Raw genomic sequence first — 22,920 nt, 5'->3', positions numbered from 1 at the left:
TTTACCGTTCAGCTCGGACTCCTTTAGACAAAAGAGATGGATTCCAAAGTTTGACTCCAGTTAAGTGTTTTATTTGAAACCTTTACTATTGTCCAGTCGAGTTTACAAGCTGTTCTCACGCAAAAGGACAAAAACATCAAAATAAACTTTTCAAGTGGGCCCGACATAAAGGAGAAAGTACCAAAGACAGCGACCCACTGACAGTTGAAATACTCATCAATACGTTCAATCTTGCCAACGGGAAAGTCCAGCTCTTGCATAACAAACCTATGTGTGAACAACACTACAGTAGAATACAGAAAAGCAAGTTGCACTGTTGGCAAAGTTGTTGTTAAAGCTTGTGGTGACCACAGGTCAATTCCGCTTGATACCCGTTGTCATAGGGTCAGATGTCATATTTCTTTCGCAGGGTTTTCAAAGCGCCCTTTTCCAAGGGAGCTTGTTGGAGGAAATCAAACAGTTCCCGGAGAACTGAATAAAGAAAAGATAAATACGACAATAAATAAAAGTGTAAACAATCATTCATGATTTTGTCAAAAATTGACGGAAATTGGGGGGGGGGGAGAGGTATGTAAATATGTTGTTTGAGAAATTGTAAATATTACCTTTCTTCTCTGCCGAAGACATGAACATAATGGCCATGTCGAATCTCCGCACACTGGCCAGATTTGTGAGGATTCCCAGTATGAGTGCTGGTGTTTCATTCCTGCAGAAGAGCCAACGTTTCCTTCACTTTACACCCTTCGTACCCAGCACGACATGATGCATGTCACCATCATGTACTTTGCTTGAACCTCTGCATTTCCTGCTTACTGACATAATATTATAAATATCTTAATTGATAAATGAGCACTGGCTAGATGAGACATGCTGCAGGATATGGATCAGACGTTAAATAACAAAGAAGAATTCTGAATAATAATAATAATAATTGCAGATACAGTCTCCTTTCTCTCCAGCTGCATCCTAAATTTATCCTAGATATATTAAGAAGCACCGAGGTTCAATCTCAGGCAGAAGATTATCTTGTCTTCATGACTCACTCTGTGTAGAACTCCAGTAGGGTCTTCAGGATCTGGTTGAGGAGGTCAGATTCCAGAGAGTTCTGGAAGATCTTGGCGTATGCTGCCGGCTCCATTTGCTAGAAACACAGTTGAGTTAGTTGGTCCAAACGGTTTAAGCCTCTCTTCGACTGAGTGCTGGGGTGCTGCTCGCCTCGCTCTCTCCCTCCCCCGGTCTGTCTCTCTCCATCAATAAGGGCCTCTTACTTTATGATGATTTGTCTTCAACACTTTTATTGTCGCCAACATTCAAACAATCTGCATTTCCTGTGAGCGTGAGCACACCTGTGCTGGCACCATTTCATTATTAAGGATTTCATGGCATTTAACCACCTGAAAGTCTAAGGCGTTGGATCTATTGAGGACAGGTGTGGACCTGATGGAACCATTAAACACTACTATAACCACTCCAGCAATCGTCCCCAGGGCCCCTACCTGGGGTATCTCTGGCCCCTACCCTGGGGTATCTCTGGCCCCTACCCTGGGGTATCTGTGGCCCCTAATATCCTGGGGTATCTGTGGCCCCTAATATCCTGGGGTATCTGTGGCCCCTAATATCCTGGGGTATCTCTGGCCCCTACCCTGGGGTATCTGTGGCCCCTAATACCCTGGGGTATCTGTGGCCCCTAATATCCTGGGGTATCTGTGGCCCCTAATATCCTGGGGTATCTGTAGCCCCTAATACCCTGGGGTATCGGTGGCCCCTACCCTGGGGTATCTGTGGCCCCTAATACCCTGGGGTATCTGTGGCCCCTAATATCCTGGGGTATCTGTGGCCCCTAATATCCTGGGGTATCTGTGGCCCCTAATATCCTGGGGTATCTGTAGCCCCTAATACCCTGGGGTATCGGTGGCCCCTACCCTGGGGTATCTGTGGCCCCTAATACCCTGGGGTATCTGTGGCCCCTAATATCCTGGGGTATCGGTGGCCCCTACCCTGGGGTATCTGTGGCCCCTAATACCCTGGGGTATCTGTGGCCCCTAATATCCTGGGGTATCTGTGGCCCCTAATATCCTGGGGTATCTGTGGCCCCTAATATCCTGGGGTATCTGTGGCCCCTAATATCCTGGGGTATCTGTAGCCCCTAATACCCTGGGGTATCTGTGGCCCCTAATATCCTGGGGTATCTGTGGCCCCTAATATCCTGGGGTATCTGTAGCCCCTAATACCCTGGGGTATCGGTGGCCCCTACCCTGGGGTATCTGTGGCCCCTAATACCCTGGGGTATCTGTGGCCCCTAATATCCTGGGGTATCTGTGGCCCCTAATATCCTGGGGTATCTGTGGCCCCTAATATCCTGGGGTATCTGTAGCCCCTAATACCCTGGGGTATCGGTGGCCCCTACCCGGAGGTATCTGTGGCCCCTAATACCCTGGGGTATCTGTGGCCCCTACCCTGAGGTATCTGTAGATCTGTTGGGGCTGATGAGGGCCGATGGTCCGGAGGTCTGCCTCAAACTGGTAGCTGTTGGTGGCCGGCGCGGGTAACAGCTCCGTCGGGTCAATGGACGACCTGACGGAGCTGGGGGTGGGGGTGGGGGTGGTGGCGGTGGTGCTGGTGGTGGTGGGGGTGGGGGCTGCTGGGAGACGAGCGGCAGGGTCCGGTCTCATGACGTCACCCCCCGGAGCACTCCTGACCAATGGATGAACAGAGCTCGTCAAGAAGCGACCAATGACGGCTTTGGTCGCAAAAATTATAATAGGATAGCATGTCATGACTTCTACCTCCTCAAATCTTTTTGATATTATTAGCATCATCATCATCATCATATGTTTTCTAAGACATTATAAGACTAAAATGTAAAGCTGCAAAAGGTATGTTTTCTCATTAGCAGCCTCTTGTGGCTTGAGTCGTAGCTACTGCTATATTATTCTCAGCCATAGCCCGGAGCATTTCAACATAAAAGGAGCCATAGAGAACCATTCCCTGGATGGATTGACTCCTGGATGGCAGCATTTCATTCTTAAGAAACATTTTAGTTTGGATCCTTCTGTAATGGCTTCAGTGGTAAAGTGCCATGGGACAGGTTGGACGAGGTGAAGAAGCGTCCGACATACCGTGCTGCCGTCTGCGTCGGGACGTCCGATATCTCCTCGATCTTAAGGACCTTGGCGCTGGGGGAGGTGGAGAGTGGAGAGGCCTGGTCTCCGGCCTCCTTTGACTGGCCCTGGCTCTGGCTCTGGCTCTGGCTCTGGCTCTGGCCCGGGGACCAGGAGGGGTCCTGGGGCACCGACCCTGACGGGACCCCCGGCCAGACCTGGTCCGGGACCGGAACGTCCCCCCCCACCTCCTCGATGTCAACCCTCCTCAGGGGCTTCTGTGGGTTATTTATCGAGTTATAAAAGGGGAGGGCAGGATTGATGCTGTGATTAGTACAACTTGCTATTTGGAAAAATTATTATTTCCAAATGTTACTTATTAAGTTATAAAAAGGGGCAAGATTGTGGTTGTGATTGTTACACAAAACGATTTGGAATATGAATATACCGAAAGGTTATTTATTAGGTTATAAAATGGGCCAGATTGTGGTTGTGATTGAAACACAACGCTATTTGGAATATGAATATTCCCAAATGTCCCGTTGTGGGATTACTAAAGTACATCTAAAAAGGTATGGAATACATATTGTGTGGGTGCAGGAGGCGCGGTGGGACAGCGTGGAGGAGACTCACGGCGGAGCGGAGGTGTGCCGGTTTCTCCAGGGGCTGGACCGTGCGTCTGGGAGCGTCGTCCTCCGTTCCCAGGAGGCCGGACGCTCTGGTCTCCTGAAGAGGCCGCGCACAAGGACTACGTTTAGAACCCAGCCCACTTATTTCTACTGGGCGTTTACATGCAGGCACAGAAGTTCAGATTGCTTGTCGTTTTGTGATGATTTCCTGTTCCGGCAAGGGATGCCCTACAAAAAAAACCGAATAAATTAATAATTATCAATAATTGCGACGCACGATTTTTATTTTCTGGAGCTCGTTCAGCGCTTGCTTGTTCCCGGGTTCGAGTTTCAGCAGCTCCTGGAAGTCTGTCAGAAGGGAACAGACGACATACAGGTGTAGTCAATAAAGGGGTCTGTACGGCCGTTCCAGCGGAGAAGAGGACCGTCCACCGGTGAAGGCAGTACCTTGCTGGGCCTCACGGAGCTTCCCCAGAGCCAGACGGGCCGTGCCTCTGCGGGCCAAGGCCTTGGAGTAGGTGCTGTCCAGGGAGAGGGCCGTGCCGCAGTCATCCTCGGCCTGCTGGTACCTGGAGGAGGAGGAAGAGGAGGAGGGGGAGGAGGAGGGAGAGGAGGGAGAGGAGGGAGAGGAGGGGGAGGAGGAGGAAGAGGAGGAGGAGGAGGGAGAGGAGGGGGAGGAGGGAGAGGAGGGGGAGGAGGGAGAGGAGGAGGAGCAGGAGGGGGGAGGAGGAGGAAGAGGAAGGGAAGGGGGAGGAGGAGGGGGAGGAGTAGAGGGAGGGGGAGGAGGAAGAGGAAGAGGAAGAGGAGGAGGAGCAGGAGGAAGAGGAGGAGGAGGAGGAGCAGCAGGAGCACAGGTTATGTTGGGAGATTTTCTGGTACGTTTCTATGCAGGTGAATTTTCTACAGGGGCAAGTTTCTATACAAAGACAACAAACAGGTGAATTTACTGTACAGCTGAGTTTCCATACAGGTGAGATCACATACAGGTGAGTCTCCATACAGGTGAGTCCCCATACAGGTGAGTTTCCCATACAGGTGAGTTTCCCATACAGGTGAGTTTCCCATACAGGTGAGTCTCCACACAGGTGAGTCTCCACACAGGTGAGTCTCCCATACAGGTGAGTCTCCACACAGGTGAGTCTCCACACAGCCAGAGCTGCCTCCTACCTCTCCAGCTTGAGGTAGGCCATGGCTCTGTTGGCGGGCAGGAGGGCGTTGGTTGGGTCGGCCTCCATGCCTCCGGTGTAGCAGTCCAGCGCCGCCTCGTACTTCCCCTCTTTGAAGTACGCGTTGCCCTGGAGACCATATTCATAGCAACGGATCAGTGCTGAGAGCTTCGGTAACAATTTCCAATCAGGGTAGATGAATTAACTAGTTAATGCGGTAATTAGCATTAACTTAGTTAATAACGAGTTAACTATGAGTCTAGTAATCATTTACCAATGGTGTTTACGTTAACTAAGATATTAATTTATACATTATTTAAAAGGGTTAGAGTGAGTGCACACCCTGCTAATTAATTAATAAAGTTGTTATCTATCTACCTTATAACTACTTTAACTTATGTTTATTAAGGTACTCTTATTGTGAAGAGTTATCAGAGTTCCTAAGACAACGCCAGCTTAGCTTCATACGGGTCATTATAATAGAGAACAACAGCATCAATCTACGGCACACGGGTGAACATACTCTGTCTTTCTGCATCACCGCCTCTTGTCTCTTCTGCTGTTCCTCCAGACGTTTCTGCTGCTGGGGGTCCATCACGGCGGGGGCCTCCTCTGGGGGGGCGGCCTGGCTCGAGACGTCCGTGCCGCGGTCCGCTATGACCTACAGACAGGACATGGAGAACATGGCCATGAGTGAGGAGAGAGGGCAGTGACACAACAGGCATGAGCCAACTGACCGTTAAATAACTAAGGGTCACCTTCTTTATTTTGTTCACTTCCGTCTTCGCGTCGGCGTTCCTGGGATCGAGCTTCAGAACAGTTTCGTAATCTGTCGACGATGAAGGATACGAGACGGGTGAGCAGGTTTAGTCACACACTGCGATCATAACAACAGCCATGGAGGGAGGGACCAGGGAGCCCCCCCCTTAGGAAGCATTGCAGGGGAGTCCCACCTTCCAAGGCCGAGTCGTACTTCTCCAGGGCGAACCGGGCCGCCCCTCTGCGGGCGAAGGCTTTGAAGTAGTTGCTGTCCAACGCGATCGCCAGGTTGCAGTCGGACTCGGCCACTGAAAACCTAACCACAGCAGTGTAATGAATCAGGGAATGTCCAAACAGATAAGAGTTGGTCGAGTGTCACTTGACTTGGGCACGAGGTACGGTACTCATACACGCGTGCATCTGTTGTAATACCGTACAGCTATCAGTAACCGGTATAGCTACCTCTTGCATGTTACGTCACTGTTGTGCCGTTAGAGATGCAGCGATACTCGGACAAGAAGAATCCCAAAGCGTTACAGTTTAACGTAACAAAGCCCGAGTACGGTGTTGTCGTGTGGCTCCTTCTCATGCCATGTTGGTGACGTGGGAAGGACCTACTTTTTGAGTCGGTGGAAGCAGGAGGCCCGGTTCGTGGGGAGGACGGGGCTGTAGGGGTCAGCGCTCATCCCTCGGGTGTAACACTCAACGGCGTCGTCGTACTTCCCCTCTCTGAACAGCGCGTTGCCCTGAAAGAGGTCATCAACAATCAATAATCAATAAGGACTGCCGGCAGAGCGGTGGTGGTGGATTCAAATCCCCGTTGCAACGGTGCAGCTGTAGATATCCCCCAATATCCCCCAAGGTGACATATTATACAACCAGGTGTGAGTGTGAAGTGTCAGAAGAGGGAGATTTTCCAAACGTCTTGCAACGGCTAATCACACGCGCACACCTGCTGGTATAATATGTCACCTTTAAGTAAACTTAAAGAGTTTACATCGGTCCGCACTGGGGGAGGACCTGAGTGTCTGAAGGGGTTTGGACTCGGTACCTTCTCTTTCTCAGAAAGCGCAAGGCTGCGGTCCACTGCTGCTGTGGCGTCCTCAGAGTCCGAGTCCGAGCCGCCCGCTGGACTCTCTTCCTTATCGACGGCGGACAGAGCCTTGTCCTGTCACCACCAGAACACATCGCTCATTAAAAGGTGTGGGTCGACTCATTTGTTGAGTGAAGAATTGTAGTTTTGGAAAAAAGGTTTTTACCACGTCAAATTTGTCCCATGCTTTATAGTCGAAGGCGTTAATTCTCGGCGTTTCTTTGGGTTCGTCCGTCTTCGGCTGACTGTTCTCCTCGGACGGTTTGGTCTTTCTCCTCTTCTTTTTGAAATCTTTGTTACGCACAGGGGGTAGATTATTCTGTCACAACAGAAACGTGTTAGTGCGTTGCCCTAGGGACTGAGGGAACAGGAAGGAGCCAGCCTGATACACGGAGGTTAAAAACAATATGTTTAATAAAGGTTCCTACCTGGTTCTCCTCGGTGTGTCCCGTTCTGAGCTCGTCGTCTTTCCTCTTCATGTCTGTCTCCCAGCCGTTCATCTCTCTCATGAAAGTTTGCAGCTCGTCCGCATTCTGGCGCATTTGAAGTTGTAACTCGATTGCTTTGTTTGCGCCGGACATCTTTTCCTAGAAGATACATATAAAACCAAAACGACTGAGAGGTCAGTCAAAATATTTATTGAGAAAACAGAGAGTGATCCATCCAGAAAGATGGGGACGAACAGGGTTCTAGAACGGGGACTTCTTCACTTCCGGGAACTGACGTGTAGAATACACTAAAACACACAGAAACACGTACATCAGCCCGAAATGTGAACGTATAGAACTCACCTAGGAAGCTTAACGGCTGACAATGAAAGTGAAACACATGTGTCAACAGCCCTACTCCGTGTTGACATGCGACGCCATGACAGCGGACTCCCAGCAGCCTTTGCGGCTCCTCCTACGGAGTAAGGGGTCGACAACATAAAATAAGCATTTTGTTTACTTTTTTTTATACATATTTATATATCAATGTATTGAAATGTATTAATGTCGTTGCCTCTCTGAATATAACTATTTAATTATTTTCTGACTGATTTGAATTGTTTTACGGAAAAACAGAACTTTGACCTATGACGTGAGAGATAAAAACAACAGAGATGACCTCTCTCCCCGGCTAGCCTCACTCACTCACCTCACACTTCTGGCTGACAAATCACCCATTTATGATATAATCACGATCAGATGAAATGGATCAAACCAAACAGGATGACGACTATGGATACAACCTTTTCCCTGACAGAAACACCGCAAAATCCAAGAAGGCTTTCATTACTCAAAGCCTGTTCACATTCAATCACAAGTGCCAGGTCATGTTACAGTTCGCGATGGAAACCAGTAAGTATAAAGGATCAGTAATTTCAGCAGTATAACACATGGGGAGGTCTGTGTTAGCTCCGTGGCTAAAGCTCACTGTGTGCATTGACAGCCCCACTGTCGTCTTTGGCTTTAGCCTATGCTAGCTAACTTAGCATGTCGTTTCCAAGTCTTAAGTTAACCAGCTTGATTTTAATACTTGCCATGTCGTTCTGTCTTTTCTTGCTTCAGGTCCATATGCAAAGCTGCTTCTTAGTGCCATGAAAAGTTCTGGATGGTAAATACATGTTTTCTCTTTCTGTGTGTGTGTGTGTGTGTGTGTGTGTGTGTGTGTGTGTGTGTGTGTGTGTGTGTGTGTGTGTGTGTGTGTGTGTGAAACTGTTATTCTGCAATTGTTAATGCCGCTTTTTAACAGATTTTCCATTCTACATTTGTATTATCTTTGTTTCTTGACTTTCTGTCCTCAGCAGATCACTTATTGTTAACCTAATACTCTGCTGCATGGGATTTGACATTTGAAATGACATTTTTAATATACATTCTTATTAACGTTCTCTTCTTCACACAGTACAGTATATAAAGACCGGCACTTTTCCTGTGAGGATTGCGACGGCAGCGTCAGTGGTGGCTTTGACGCAAATTCGTCTCAAGTAAGATCCTTTTTAAAAGTAATAAATCGTATGAAAAGAGTTATGACGTAGACAAAGAGATCAATTGTACAGAGCATGGTGAGATGTGCTGCAGGGCAATGTATTTTTAGCGTCAAGATTTGTAGATGCAGCGTGAGCTATTTTTTATCAACTTGGTGTCAGATTCCTAAACACAAATTCATGGACGATACTACTAATACACTTTACTATTTTGTACCGCAAGAAATAACATTTAGACAGATTGAACCGCTTCATTAATATATACTGGGAGCAACCCGGGGGCTCCTCGGGTAGAGCTCGTTAAGGCTTGGTCGAAACCGGGTCCTGAACTTGGCAAGCCGGGTTTGATTCCTGCCTGCGGACCGTGGCGACCTTGCAGCTACTCTTGGCTACTTGTAGGGGAGGCATGTACTCCCCTCCATCCATCTCCCATACCTTCCTGTCTATCTCACTCTGTCATAAAGAAAAAATATATACAAAAATAAACCTTTTAACATATAGCTTCACCATCTCTTTGCAACGTCTGTTGCCTCGTTTGCTTCCAGATCGTTCTGTGTCAGAACAACATTCACCAGCAGGCCCATATGAACCGAGTGGTGACCCACGAGCTCATCCACGCCTTCGACCACTGCCGAGCCCACGTGGACTGGTTCAACAACTACCGGCACCTGGCCTGCTCCGAGGTGAGGCCGGCGGGGGGCCCGCCGCCCGGGCGCTGGGCTCGAACTGTGACGTGGGATCCATGGAACCGTCCGCGGAAACTGTGTAGCTTTGATGCTCAATGTGATTGGTCTTTTTTGTAAAGCTTTGTTATTGAAAATTGCTGTGTGTGTGTGTGTGTGTGTGTGTGTGTGTGTGTGTGTGTGTGTGTGTGTGTGTGTGTGTGTGTGTGTGTGTGTGTGTGTGTGTGTGTGTGTGTGTGTGTGTGTGTGTGTGTGTGTGTGTGTGTGTGCGTGTGTGTGGATTGCTCCTTCAGCATTTCAAAATTGTCCCCCAAACATAATGATTTGGATACTTTTCTTTTTTGCAGATCCGTGCAGCTAACCTCAGTGGAGACTGCTCCTTCAGCAGTGAGATAAACAGGTTTAACTTCGGCTTGAAGAACCACCGCCAGGTACGCCTTGTTGTCATTCATTGTGTACGGAAGAAAGGGACCATGGTTCAGTTATGGAGTTAAAGTAACAGGAGGGAGTAACGTCTCTGAATGGGACTTTTATCTGAATCCTCTCACTCTTTAGGACCATAGGATAGTGAAGAGTTGGGGTGCATTCCAACTTACAATACATTGCAATACAATACAACCAAATGCAGGATTGATACGAAATGATTTGTATCAGAATACATTTCAACAGGCCCACATTATACAACGACATTTACAGTTAGATTTAGGGAATTTAGCAAACACTTTTATCCAAAGGGACCTACAATAAGTACATTTGTCAGATGAAAGAGAAACAATTGATCCGTCGGTACGGTAAGGATGTTCATAGAACCATGTGCCAAGCACTAACAATCGCTAGGTCAACCCAAGATGATACACGATGCAAAGTACTGTTTTTAAGTGCAAGGACGTACCACACACAATAAGTGCCGGCAATCCCTACATGTTAGTAATGTTAGTGAACCTGTTCGGCTCAGCCATAACTAAATTGATTTCTGTTTTCCTCTTATTCTCTGCGTCTCCCCCGTCTCCCCCACCTCCCGTGTCCCCACTCTCCTCTCTCCCCCGTCTCCCCCCTCTCCCCCGTCTCCCCCCTCTCCCCCACCTCCCCCGTCTCCCTCCACCTCTCCTGTCTCCCTCCACCTCTCCTGTCTCCCACACCTCCCCCGTCTCCCCCGTCTCCTCCGTCTCCCCCCTCTCCCACACCTCACCCCTCTCCTCCCTCTCCCCTGTCTTCCCCTCATCTCCCCCCTCTCCCACACCTCACCCCTCTCCTCCCTCTCCCCTCTCCTCCCTCTCCCCTGTCTTCCCCCCATCTCCCCCTCTCCCCTGTCTTCCCCGTCTCCCCCCCGTCAACCCGTCTCCCCCGTCTCCTCCCGTCTCCCCCCCGTCTCCCCCGTCTCCTCCCGTCTCCCCCGTCTCCCCCGTCTCCCCCCGTCTCCCAGGAGTGCGTCCGGGGCCGCGCCCTGCGCTCCATCCTCGCCGTCCGGAAGATCAGCCACGAGGAGGCGGGCAAGATCGTGGACGAGGTGTTCGACAGCTGCTTCAACGACACCGCCCCGTTCGGCCGCATCCCCCACACCAACAAGGACGCCAAGTTCGCCACCAGGCACTACGAGAGCCGAGACCGATACCACGCGAACGTCTAACGCTAACGCCGCCGCCGCGCGCTAATTTTAACACATTCTCCGAGGGGTGCTTTGTACAAAGAGACGCTAAGAGGGGAGATCGGCGAGGCGGGAAGAGGCCCGGTGGAGGGGAGGGGGGGGGGGGGGGATTCCTCTTAAAATATTGGAACAGAGCCGTGTCAGGCCGCCCCAGCTCAAGTTCTCAGAGATTTGTGATTGTCTTTTATTGCTGCATTTTTTTTTTTTGCTCCTCCTCCAGTGACAACATTGTCTTTCCTGTAAATAGAGCAGATTTATGTGAGTTAAATATTGATTTCTATGATTATTATTATTTTTCCTTAATTTCGCCCCCCGCCCGATTTGGTTGAGTTGGCCGTGCACCTATGATTTGTGCACACCTTCCAATGCGTTTTCAAGATTAAAAGTGAAGGTTTTACCAAAACGAAACCATTAAAAATGTCTTTATTCAATCAAGTATGAAGCATTGAGTAGTTTATATTTGAGAGTGAGACACTCATTAGTTAAAGACGGGATGAAATCGCTCCAGAGGAGATTTCGACACAATGGAGCCAACTAAAGTGAAATGAGTGAATTAGCACATTTTGAACTGGGTGGTTGTCAAGGGACGTATTTAACTTTGAAAACTTCCCCTGCACTGCGTGACCCCTAAGCACCCCATACAGCTTTTTTTAATTAGCCACTTGTGTAAAACCTAATTGGTGACATCTTTATTGGACATTAGCATTTAAAGGACATCTTTTTCCCTCCTCTGAGATTCAGGAGGCAATGAGTTGGTTTCATTATCTCTGAAAATGATGTTTTTCTGGATATCTCAAAGACCGCAGACTGCACCAATCAAGGATGCTTTTCAGTATTTATTTTGAAGAAGTCATATTTAGTTCCCCTAAAAAGCCGGGTCTATTGGAGACTAGATTAATTCACGATCAAAGAGATGAAAATTAACATAATACATTTAAGAAGCTTATGAAAATCGACCCACTTTCATATACTTATCTATAAACGTGTAAGTGTCCACGTGAAACAATAGTAATTGCAAACATCTTTTGACAATTTTATTTACTGTGCATTTTAGGATGAAAAACAACATTCAATCCTGCTGCTCGGTTTTCTTTAAAGCAGAATTTACAGCCAGCCACATGTTCAACACAAAGGTGAATTTATGGGTGGTTTGGATTTCATTGGCTATTTGACATAACACAAAATATTGTTCAAATCTTCTTATCTGCTTGTAAACTACGGCTCGGCATGAAATTTTCGGGGCTGCAGTTCCATCTCGATCCACTAGGTGACGCCGCTGCCTCACGAATGCCAAAGGAGCCGATCCATATCCCACGAACTTGCTCTCAGGGGTTCCTTGGAGAATTAATAGAACCGATTTTATTAAATTCGGTTTCAGGTGAGCGCTCGACCTGTCATAGGGCAAGACAATCAAGTGACTGCTGTGAAGAGCGCCTTTTCCCATTTCATTCCAACTACTTAAGTACGCACACACCCACCGCGATCTAATTAGAAATCACTGGGCTAATCTGCTGTAGGACAACACATTAACCCCGGGAGCGCTGATGAACTCCTCTCGTTAATTAGAGCGATGAGCGGGAACGCTTGGCGGGAACACGTGCCCCGCACAGCCGGAGGGAATAAAAGGACACCCACTTGCCTTTTGTGAAGTTTCTCGGCGGAAGATGCGTTGCGCATTTTAAATATGTATTTGCAAAACGACGTCACAGTTGACGGGGAAACATCATTTAGTATTTATAAACTCTGAAATGAAGTGCTATAAGTGGAAAAATCAAGCCCTCAGCAGATGTGGCCCGCACGCTAGGCTAATTAGCTCGAAGAAGAGCAGGCCTGCTACGGCGGTTGCATGGGGACCTATAGCCTAAGGGGGACGCTCTCATTTAGTGATTGAGGACATGTACATATCTAAAAATGTCCACCTTGAGTCCTCGGGGGGGGGGCTATTATTCTGTATAGAGTAAAGATGGCGCTGTATAATCTCCTTCCTCCCGATTCAACTTTATTCCAAGTTTCCATTCTCGGTACAGATATAGGGGGAATATGGCTCAGGAGGTAGAGCTGGTTGGCTTGTAACCAGAAGGTTGCTACTTCGATCCCCGGCTCCTCCTAGCTGAGTGTCGAGGTGTTCATGAGCAAGGCACCTCACTCTAACTGCTCCTGACGAGCTGGAGCAGTTAGAGTTACGCCGCACAGTAGGCTACATCTTCATCACAGAGGTGTGACGACAGGTGCGGCTCATTAGGGTTAATTACAAGGCTGTCAAACGGCGACCATTAACGTCCTGAGATGCGTCTGTGTACGCACCTCTGAGGTGACGCTCTGATTGGTCGACTCAATGTTTCACCGCTTTCTCATTCATAACCCAATGAATTAGTGCTGACCAAACCGGATAATAATCATCCCAGTACTTTCAGCCAGTGTCTGCGTGGGTCTTCTGGGTAACTGACTCCGTGTGGTTCACTCCTTTGGCGGAGGAGAGCGCGAGACGTGGAGATCATTAGTAATAGTTCAGTATTTATGCCCCTCGAGGGCCAACACCGTAACCTGACAATTAACTGGCCCAGCAGGGGGCATTGTTTCAAGTTCCACACACGAGGATTTAAATCAATTCATTACGCACGCATGCATGCGGTTAGGTGTGTGTGTGTGTGTGTGTGTGTGTGTGTGTGTGTGTGTGTGTGTGTGTGTGTGTGTGTGTGTGTGTGTGTGTGTGTGTGTGTGTGAGAGAGGGAAAGAGATTGTGTTTGTGTGTGTATGTGCGTGGGTGTGTGGTCTGTGTGTCTGTGTGTGTGTGTGTGTGTGTGTGTGTGTGTGTGTGTGTGTGTGTGTGTGTCAGAGAGAGAGAGAGACGGAGATTGTGTGTGTTTGTGTGTGCGTAGGTACGTGTGTGTCTGTTGGGGAGGCAGATTAATTACGGGTGTTTAAGGTTGGAAGAGATTGAACCGCTAATGTAATCGTATACGTTTTATTCAAACACAAAAGCACGCTTGGCCAGGATCCATTATTGTATTCACTTACACACAACACTCCTCCGGTGAGGGACGTATGATGCCACTTTAACACAAAAGTTGTTAATTGGGTACAGAAATACAACCTCGATTGTAATTAAAAAGCGTCATTAATATTCATGGACCGCTAGGCGGTCTGACGCAGATAGGCCCCAGAGTGGCTGCTTTTGTTTTTAACGTCGAACAATGAAGGAGAGAGTATGGAGGCTTTATTAATAATGCTGACATCCTCCAGGACCCAACACAGAGAGAGGGAGAGAAGGAGAGAGAGAGAGAGAGAGAGAGAGAGAGAGAGAGAGAGAGAGAGAGAGAGAGAGAGAGAGAGAGAGAGAGAGAGAGAGAGAGAGAGAGAGAGAGAGAGAGAGAGAGAGAGAGAGAATGAGACACGCACACACACATACATACTCGCACATACTCACACACGCTAACACACACACACACACATATACACAAGCGCACACAAGCACACACAGACACGCAAACTCACACACACATATACACACACTCCCTTACAGACACGCGTATGCAAAAAAGCACACACACATCCCCATACACACACAAATGCACACAAACACACAGACACAAACGCACACACATGCACACGCATGCAAACACACCCGCCGTGGAAGTCAGTTGTGTTTATGTTGAGTCTGTGTTTAGTGGGGGGGGGTGTAGTTGCCATGGTGTTGGTTTGAATTCCTGATGCGTGCGGACCACCTGTAGCCCACTTCTATCTACCACCTGCTCCTTAATGGCCGACTCTCTGTATTCCCTGAGTCTGCTGCTGGCGCTGAAAATTTGTATCAGCAGATTCAAGGCCGCGTATCTCGAGGCTGCACGATGCACACAAGGCTAGGGCTGTATGTGTGAGAGAAGTGTACACACGCAACACACGTTGTTAATGTGAGGATACACAGTCTTCTGCTGCAGTAGCTGAATCTGATTTATTCTGTAACAGGCCCACACACGCATGCAGACAGACACACACACACAGGAAGACGCACACACACATACACGTTTGCACAAACATGCACAGACACACACACGCACGCACACGCACACGCACACGCACACACAGACACACACACACAGACACATGCGTATCACTGGCTGAATGTGACAGCATGCTAATTGGTTCTCCTCGATGGCATTTGAATCCTCATTAGTCTAACGATATGCGTCGTCTTAATGAAGGGCTTCACACTACACACCCCTGGACCACGGCCAGGGGTGAGAGAGAGGCAGCCTTCATTAACCTTGGGCCCCGAAGGTTGTGGTTTACATACCCCCATGCGCCCCCTGAAGACCCCCTCTACCAGGGAGAGGTCTGAAGGTCCCCAGGGCCTTGGGACCCCCTCTTCCAGGGGAGGTTTGGTCTGAGGACCCCCCTCTTCAAGGGAGAGGACTAGTCTGAAGACCCCCTCTACCAGGGAGAGGTCTGGTCTGAAGACCCCCTCGCTTCCAGGGAGAGGTCTGGTCTGGGGACCCCCCTCTTCCAGGGAGAGGTGTGGTCTGGGGACCCCCCTCTTCCAGGGAGAGGTCTGGTCTGAGGACCCCCCTCTTCCAGGGAGAGGACTGGTCTGAGGACCCCCCTCTTCCATAGAGAGGTCTGTCACCCATGCTGTGGCATCGTTCACACGCTCCCCTACTCGCTAACCATCGACGCACGTTCACAAATGATTTCCTCTCTGTGTAAGCAATGGCAGCGCTTGTTATAAAGTGTTCGTGTCACCGTGACCTTTTCATTCACATTCACTTTCAGGTCATTTAGCAGACGCTTTCATCCACAGCGGCTTACAATCTGTCCATTTGTCAGAAGAAAGAGAAACAACCGTACATCGCTGTCAGTACAGTAAGGTCGCGCCTGAAAGTAACAAATAAAGTTAGGGTCGTCCGGACTTAATGTAAACGAACGTAAAAGACACACGACGCAGACGCCAGAGCACATGTATGCACACACACACACACGCACACACACACACACACACATACACACACACACACACACACACACACACACACACACACACACACACACATACACACAAGCACAGACACGCATACAAGCACACACACACACACACAGACAGACACATACACGCATCAGGATAAAGTCGTCACGCGTCGGTCGAGCGACACATGTAGGTCGCCGTGGGAACCGTGTCACCTCCAGCCGTCCGTCACTCCGCGACTCCAACCCCCCCTCCCCCGGGGGGGGGGTGGGGTTGGAGTCGCGCCCCCGTTTTCAGAGCGCAGCGGTGGGCGTCCCGTACGCTGCGGGCCACGGGAGCCCCACATCAGAGGGGGGGGGGGGGGGGGGGGTGATGCAGGCGGACCCCTGGTTGCCATGGCCACCGCTCGCCATCCCTCTCTCCGCTGAACCAGTTTAGACTGACCTCGCCTTGGCGGTACCCCCCCACCCCAGGGGGGGCGGTGTGCCAGTTAGCCGTCCTGTAATCCGCCGGGCTTCGTCACGGCTGGGTGAGGGCGGGCTCCGTCGGCACGGGAACCGCTGAACCCCGATGACCTCTGACCCCCAAAGGAGGGGGATTAGCTCATCACTTGACTGGGGGGTTTACTGTCCTTTGACTGGGATAACTGGGAAGTTTACCTTCTCTTTACTGGGAAGTTTACTTTATCTTAACCGGGATATTTAGTCTCTTTGCTGGGAGGTTTACATTATCTTAACTGGGAGGTTAACATTCTCTTTACTGGGAAGTTAACCGTCTCTTTACTGGGAAGTTTACCGTCTCTTCACTGGGAGGTTTACCTTCTCTTTACTGGGAAGAGTCTACCTTCTCCTGACTGGGAAGTTGACCTTCTCTTCACTGGGAGGTTAACCTTACCAGTAGGCCTACCAAGTGCTCCTCAAATGTTACCCACTTTAAGTTGCCTCATGTCCGTTAGTCCGGGTTGTAAAACCATGGATCTTCCCCATCCCATTCGTCATCGCCCCCAAAGGTCCGTCTACGGCGGTGACGTCTGCCTTGCTCACGGGGCTCACGGAGACGGCGGAGGCAAAGCAATCAATCCTTTATTTTACCAGGTAAGAAAATTAATTGAGATTAAAAAATCTCTTTTATAAGAACGACCCGGCCAAGCAGACAACAGCATCAGTCAAACATGGATTATTGCTCAAGATCCAGACGGCGCGTTTGATTTTAATTCGAACGTCGCGCGTTGTTGTTATTCCATTTATTTTAATCACTCACCCAAACCTTAACCTCGAAACAAGTATCCGAGAAGAATAATAAAAAACGTACCAAACAATAACAAAGCCCCTGGATCCAGCTATTGATCCGCGCTATAGGGGGGACCAGACCAGAGCTAGCCCCACACCAAGACCCCCCCCCCCCCCCCCCCCCGGAGGCAGCAAGCCGTGCACTGGCACTAGATCCACGACGGACCCCCGCTCTGATGGCCATTTGCTTCGGAGCTTTTCCGAGGCTGCTAACAAAGAGATAGGTCAGTAAGTGTGGGACACCCCCCAATGGGTCATGCACACACATTCAGACACCGACGGTGGAGTCAACCAGTCCACCAGTCTGTAGGGAGCAGACAGCGTGAGGTGTCTTGCTCAGGGACACCTCGACACTCAACTAGGGGAAGCTGGGGATCGAACTAGCAACCTTCAGGTTACCATTCAACCCCGCTCTAACTCCTGAGCCACATGCCGCCCACTCTAGCTAATGAACCCCCCCCCCCCCCCCTCGTTGGGGGAGGGGGATACGTTAGCTCGGGTGGTCAGACCCATGTGACCCCCGTCGACCCCCCCCAACTTCAGGCTCGTTACTCACCACCGCCCAGAGGGGTGTCGCCGGTCGCCAGACGTTATCGATCACCCTTCTGGACCCAATGGTTTTATCGCGGCACCAAGCTCGATAGCAATTAAAAATACAACATGGAGGGGGAGAGAGAGGGATGGAGAGAGAGAGAGAGAGAGAGAGAGAGAGAGAGAGAGAGAGAGAGAGAGAGAGAGAGAGAGAGAGAGAGAGAGAGAGAGAGAGAGGACAAGCTCTGTCGACCTCAACACCCACACTAAAAATAAAAAAAATAAAAAAATCACAAACATGAGTGTGCTGAGATTTGCGTAAGCTAGACAACAATGTAAAAAAAATCAATTTTGGCAGTAGACATGGAATACTTGGTACTAGGTGTTCACTGAGGCCTGACATCACTCGTTCCTTTGTTCTGAGAAGAGTCGGTGGAGCTTCAAGGTTATTCGGGATTATCTTCCTTTTGTCCAACAGGATAGCCTGCAAATAAATTGTTTTCTCATCCATTACGACTCAAGAAGATCCCATTGAGAACCACTAGGAGGCGCCGAAGTGCCGTCCTTTAGTCGCTGAAACGCTTATTAGCAGGATTTTACCGAGCTTTTAATACATCACATACAAGCCTACATTAACGGCACCCAGTGCAACTTTATGTAAACATTCAATGAAAAATAAACATTCAATTTCTAGTCTTTTTTACACGTAGTAAGTTTCAATAACTCCATACCATTACATATCGACATTCAAGGAGCAAAGATGAGACGTCGTTGTGTGGTGAGAACTGATAGAAAATCGTAAACAACAACAATCGCCGGTGGGGAGAAGCCATTTTTCCATTGACTGGAAGCCTGCTTTATTTATTGTAGGTTACAAAAAATAAAGAAAATGGCGGCATTGTTGTTGTTATCGATTTTTGTATCAGTTCTCACCACACAACGACGTCTCATCTTTGCTGCTTAAATGTCGGTATGTAATGGTATGGAGTTATTGAAACTTACTACGTGTAAAAAAGACTAGAAATTGAATGTTTATTTTTAAGCCTCGAAAGTTGCACTGGGTGCCTTTAAAATACCAGCAGTGTTTGCCTTTGGTTTTCTGGTCCGCATGTTTGTAACTTTTTCATCTTTGTCTCCATATCACAACATAAAGTCCGACTGGTACTTCATCGGTGCAGAAGTCAATCAGGTGGTTTTGCTTCTTAGTTTAAGACTCATTTGACGGTCGTGTTTGATTTCTCCCTGTGACGGATGATGATCTGAGCTGACTGATTGGAGGATGGTCAGTGCTCCAGGCAAGTGGTCTTGGTGGGCAACAGTTACCCGCCCACCGCCTGCCCCGCTGGTAAACCATAAACCAGTATGGTGAGACTGGGATGGATTTAAGACCTAGGCCTACCGTTTTAAAGACAGGGTTTCAATACATAGCCCTTATTCATAATTTTGTGGAAGTTTTCATGAAAGCAAATAATATTAAAGTCTGCTCACGGATGCCTACAGGTAGACGGTGGGGGACTTGGGAATTGATCCCATTACATTCTGGTTGGAAGACAAACCCCTTACCCAAGCCTGCCCTTATACTGCCCTTCAAAAACACACTAAAAGGCTTATCTTGGTTTGCTTTGTGCTCTTGAACTACTGCTGATACTGGTAGTTTTAACAGTAGTTACACTCCTACGACTAGATAGCCTACTACCTCAACTACTACAGATCATGAAAGGAAAAAAATTTGAAATGGTGAAATAAAATGTTTAGTTTTCGTGACACAAAACCTTGTCCACAGTGTTACAATAGTGTGCACTGAAGTAGTGACGTTTTAAAAACGCCAGCCTCGTTTATTAACTTTATTCACTCTATCTTATCCGGAGGATCTGCTGCAGTCGAGGGCTCCACACCTGCGATTCAATTTCGGGGCTGGACCAATTCCGTTAAATCTGGCCGGTGTGGGTTTCGATTCGAGACGAAGCGCGCTCCCGCGGCCCCATCTGAGGCTGCCGCCGCCGCGCCCGTGCGCGTCTCGTTCTGTTGCAGCGAAACGCGACGCCGAGATCAGAGGGAATGTAGCGCGGCGTTAAGTCTGTATACTCAGCAAGGAACGAGTGCCCAGATGGGAATTTTCACGGCGCCTGCTTTTGGTTATAACTTAGACAAAGTAAAAAAAAAAAGAGAAGAATTTTTTGAAGTCAGTCTGAATTTCTCTGTTCATTTTTTCCCCCATACAACAGTTCCGCTCAGACAGTTGGACTAAACAATTTTATTTTTTGCAACTCACTGGGGTCTGTCTTTGATCCTCGCTGTGTGTTTGCACAGTTTAGACTAGCGACTTGAAACAGTCATTGTTCCGTCATCCAAATGACGTTCCTTCAGACAAGCCTCTGCATGGACAACGTTCCTCCATCTCACCGTCTATCGAGAACAACGCTCCCCCTGGAATTAATAAAGTTAATCCTAGCTGATCCTATCCTACGATATATACCTGTCTGTCTATCTATAGGCCTAGTATAGCTCCACACTCAAGTCTGTCTTCAACTGCAGGCCAAAAACATGCCTGGACTTTATGAGTTGGGCACGTTTTCTTACTTATGTTCTGATCCATGTAGCACACACACACACACACACACACACACACACACACACACACACACACACACACACACACACACACACACACACACACACACACACACACACACACACACACACACACACACACACACAAACACGTTTATTCCACTCCCCGGTCTGAAGCAGAGACGATAAATGACTTTTGAAACCACTTCTGATGGAAAGTGCAGCTGTCTCCCAAGTTCTGCCGCTGAAAGAGCGACTGCAGACCGAGTCCCCGGTCATGGCGTGGGGTGCGGGCGGAGGAAGAATGCCTCGCTCCACCGACAGCAATGCATAAACCGTCGGTTGACAAATATATCATATATCACAGAATGTCAGATGCATGTCTTTTTGAACCACACGACGCGACACATTGCACCTCACTAAGCCGACAACCTCGAACGGTAGACATGTGACCAGAGGGTTGCCGGTTCGATCCCCGGCGGCTCCTGAGCCGAGTATCGAGGTGTCCTTGAGCAAGACCACCATCCAGGGTTTGCTTAGTTATGTGCAGTGTGTTGTGGAGGAAGAGCGGTTCGACATTTGACCCGGAAGGTTGCTAGTTCGATCCCCGGGCTTCGCCTGATCGAGTGTCGGGTATCGAGGTGTCCCTGAGCAAGGCACCTCACCTAAACTGCTCCTGACGTGCTGGCGGTCACCTTGCGTGGTTGACAACGCCATCGGGGTGTGAATGTGTGTATGAACCGTTGTAAGTCACTTTGGTTAAAAGTGTCTGATAAATGCCCTACACGTGAATGTTATTGTAAGTTGTTGTAAAGTAGGCCTAAGCGTGAGCTGAACGGTGCTCAGGCCTAGCCTACAACTATACGTTTTTCGTGGTCGAGCCAATGAAAATGCTATAAGTCTTCTCGTTTGAAGTGCAGGTCGTTGCCTTGGCGACCCCGCACCAATCATGTATGTCTTGGTTCCTATGTAGCGTCAAAACAGCATAGCCGTTGTAACTTGCAGTGCAGTTTCACATTCGACCAAACAATAAGCAGATTTAACCAATGTGGCTTTGTTTCTGCAAGTTTCTCAAGGAACAGTTAAAAACACGGAGATAGGCGTCGCACTTACACTTTCCTGGAGCTTAAAGTCTGAGCTATTCTGCGGGTGTCGGAACAGCACCAGCGGTGATTGGAATCAGGTGCGAGGGTCTGATTGATGCAGCATGGGCCTCATGTGCAGCTTTAACGCTGGTAATTACGACACGTTCAAAGATGTCGGAGCTCGCCTTTTGAAGTCAGCTCTGAGTGAAGCGAAAAACCATATGGGATTCAGGGAAAGAGTTGCTGTTTAAAAGAGAAACGGGGAGAGGAAGAAAAAACACAAGATCTGAAAATACGCTTCGACAAAGTTCTTTAGTTGCTGATGTCGAACTTTTGCGCCTTGACGATTGAATTCATAAAGTTTTGTTACACCGCCTTAACGACCCGAGATAGCTTGCGTACGGACTCGCGGATGGTTTGAGTTTGAGTAGTAGGTTTCCGTCCGGTACGGTTGTAATTTAGCGGTCAGTGCGTGCTGGTGTAACACCAGCCCTGATCGCTTAAAAAGATGTTTGAACCACACATCTACAGGCGGGATGCAGTGTTTGACATGCACAGGCAGTGTGTCATTAGCCCTTCCCGGTCTTGTTCCTGCTCCGGCCGTTTGCTTGTTTTGGGCGGATGTCTTCAATACGGAAGTGGTTTGAACGTTTTTCGGCAAAGACCAAGAACTTCCAACCCGTTTTAGTTGTTTTCCTTCCGACCTCTCCAGCAGACTGGGAAGGCCGAACCCTCCCCCATCCCGCGGTCGGGGAGCTTTGGAAGGTTAGAGGCACCTTGAGAAGGCTGAAATAACACGGGCCGTGAACACAGAAATAAATCTGTTTCTACCACACTTCCTGGTCACCGTGTGCATCAACCAGGCTTCCCCCCCTTCCCAGCTTGCTCAAAACCAACGGTGACTCTGCACTGAGGGAGGCGATGAAGAACAAGAGACTTCAGATGATGAAGACTCTCCTCTGATCCCTCCTAGATCTTAGCCCATGACCCTCCCGAGAGATTTTGTGCTCAAGCCAGTTTGGTCCATAGGCCTCCAGTGAACACTGTTGTGCTTGTAGAATGGTTATCCTGAGAGATCCTTCTCTCCAGTTGGCAATGGACATTTTCTGTTGGGTCAAAGGTTGTAACACAAGGATCGCCGTGGTCTCCTGAATCACCATTGCTGGTCGAGCCGGTCCTTGACCAAACACTATCAACTCACAGCCAGACCACAATGGTTTTCTGGTTGGGTTGGAGACCAAAGTGGCCCTCTCGATTCTGCTACCAGAGCTTCCATCATCTCATTGAGAGATGACGAGGAAGACTGAGAGAGGGTGAAGAATACTGCGCTCTGTTTGGTTAGCACCTCTGTTAGTCTTCTGGTTCAATGTTACCAACATTGGGGATCGGACTACCTTACAGTTTTGAGTGCAACACCTAAACCACCAGGTCATTCTATT

At 48.8% G+C, this 22,920-nt stretch overlaps 2 protein-coding genes across 2 annotated transcripts; one reads left to right on the top strand and one right to left on the bottom strand.

The window, feature by feature from the left end:
• Window positions 1-55: 55 nt before the first annotated feature.
• On the bottom strand, window positions 56-7,654 carry rpap3 (RNA polymerase II associated protein 3). Its single transcript, XM_060048633.1, has 17 exons — window positions 7,540-7,654; window positions 7,177-7,335; window positions 6,915-7,067; window positions 6,707-6,823; window positions 6,274-6,401; window positions 5,850-5,971; window positions 5,655-5,725; window positions 5,420-5,557; window positions 4,898-5,025; window positions 4,178-4,299; window positions 4,008-4,078; window positions 3,735-3,827; window positions 3,120-3,379; window positions 2,457-2,694; window positions 1,044-1,141; window positions 606-706; window positions 56-471 (listed from the first exon to the last, which is right to left on the bottom strand). The coding sequence occupies exons 2-17, from the start codon at window positions 7,327-7,329 to the stop codon at window positions 386-388; spliced, it is 2,079 nt and encodes a 692-aa protein (XP_059904616.1). The 5' UTR covers window positions 7,330-7,335; window positions 7,540-7,654; the 3' UTR covers window positions 56-385.
• An 8-nt stretch (window positions 7,655-7,662) lies between these two features.
• On the top strand, window positions 7,663-11,342 carry atp23 (ATP23 metallopeptidase and ATP synthase assembly factor homolog). Its single transcript, XM_060048621.1, has 6 exons — window positions 7,663-8,088; window positions 8,299-8,344; window positions 8,636-8,717; window positions 9,263-9,400; window positions 9,748-9,831; window positions 10,824-11,342. Exons 1-6 carry the CDS (start codon window positions 7,941-7,943, stop codon window positions 11,025-11,027), a joined length of 702 nt encoding a protein of 233 aa, XP_059904604.1. The 5' UTR covers window positions 7,663-7,940; the 3' UTR covers window positions 11,028-11,342.
• The last annotated feature ends 11,578 nt before the right edge of the window (window positions 11,343-22,920 follow it).

The sequence above is a fragment of the Gadus macrocephalus genome, chromosome 4 (assembly GCF_031168955.1).
Source record: "Gadus macrocephalus chromosome 4, ASM3116895v1".
Lineage (NCBI taxonomy): Eukaryota > Metazoa > Chordata > Actinopteri > Gadiformes > Gadidae > Gadus > Gadus macrocephalus.
This window is presented reverse-complemented; position numbering and strand designations above follow the sequence as displayed.

Bases quoted from the DNA above. Each gene is read 5' to 3' on its own strand.
- rpap3 (XM_060048633.1), bottom strand. From the start codon at position 7,329: ATGTCCGGCGCAAACAAAGCAATCGAGTTACAACTTCAAATGCGCCAG. The intron at 5,972-6,273 runs GTAGGTCCTTCC...TGCTGTGGTTAG, and splicing joins TGCTTCCACCGACTCAAAAA to GTTTTCAGTGGCCGAGTCCG. The intron at 3,828-4,007 runs GTGCGTCGCAAT...CGGCCTCTTCAG, and splicing joins AGCTCCAGAAAATAAAAATC to GAGACCAGAGCGTCCGGCCT.
- atp23 (XM_060048621.1), top strand. From the start codon at position 7,941: ATGGATCAAACCAAACAGGATGACGACTATGGATACAACCTTTTCCCT. The intron at 8,089-8,298 runs GTAAGTATAAAG...TTCTTGCTTCAG, and splicing joins ACAGTTCGCGATGGAAACCA to GTCCATATGCAAAGCTGCTT. The intron at 8,718-9,262 runs GTAAGATCCTTT...GTTTGCTTCCAG, and splicing joins TTGACGCAAATTCGTCTCAA to ATCGTTCTGTGTCAGAACAA.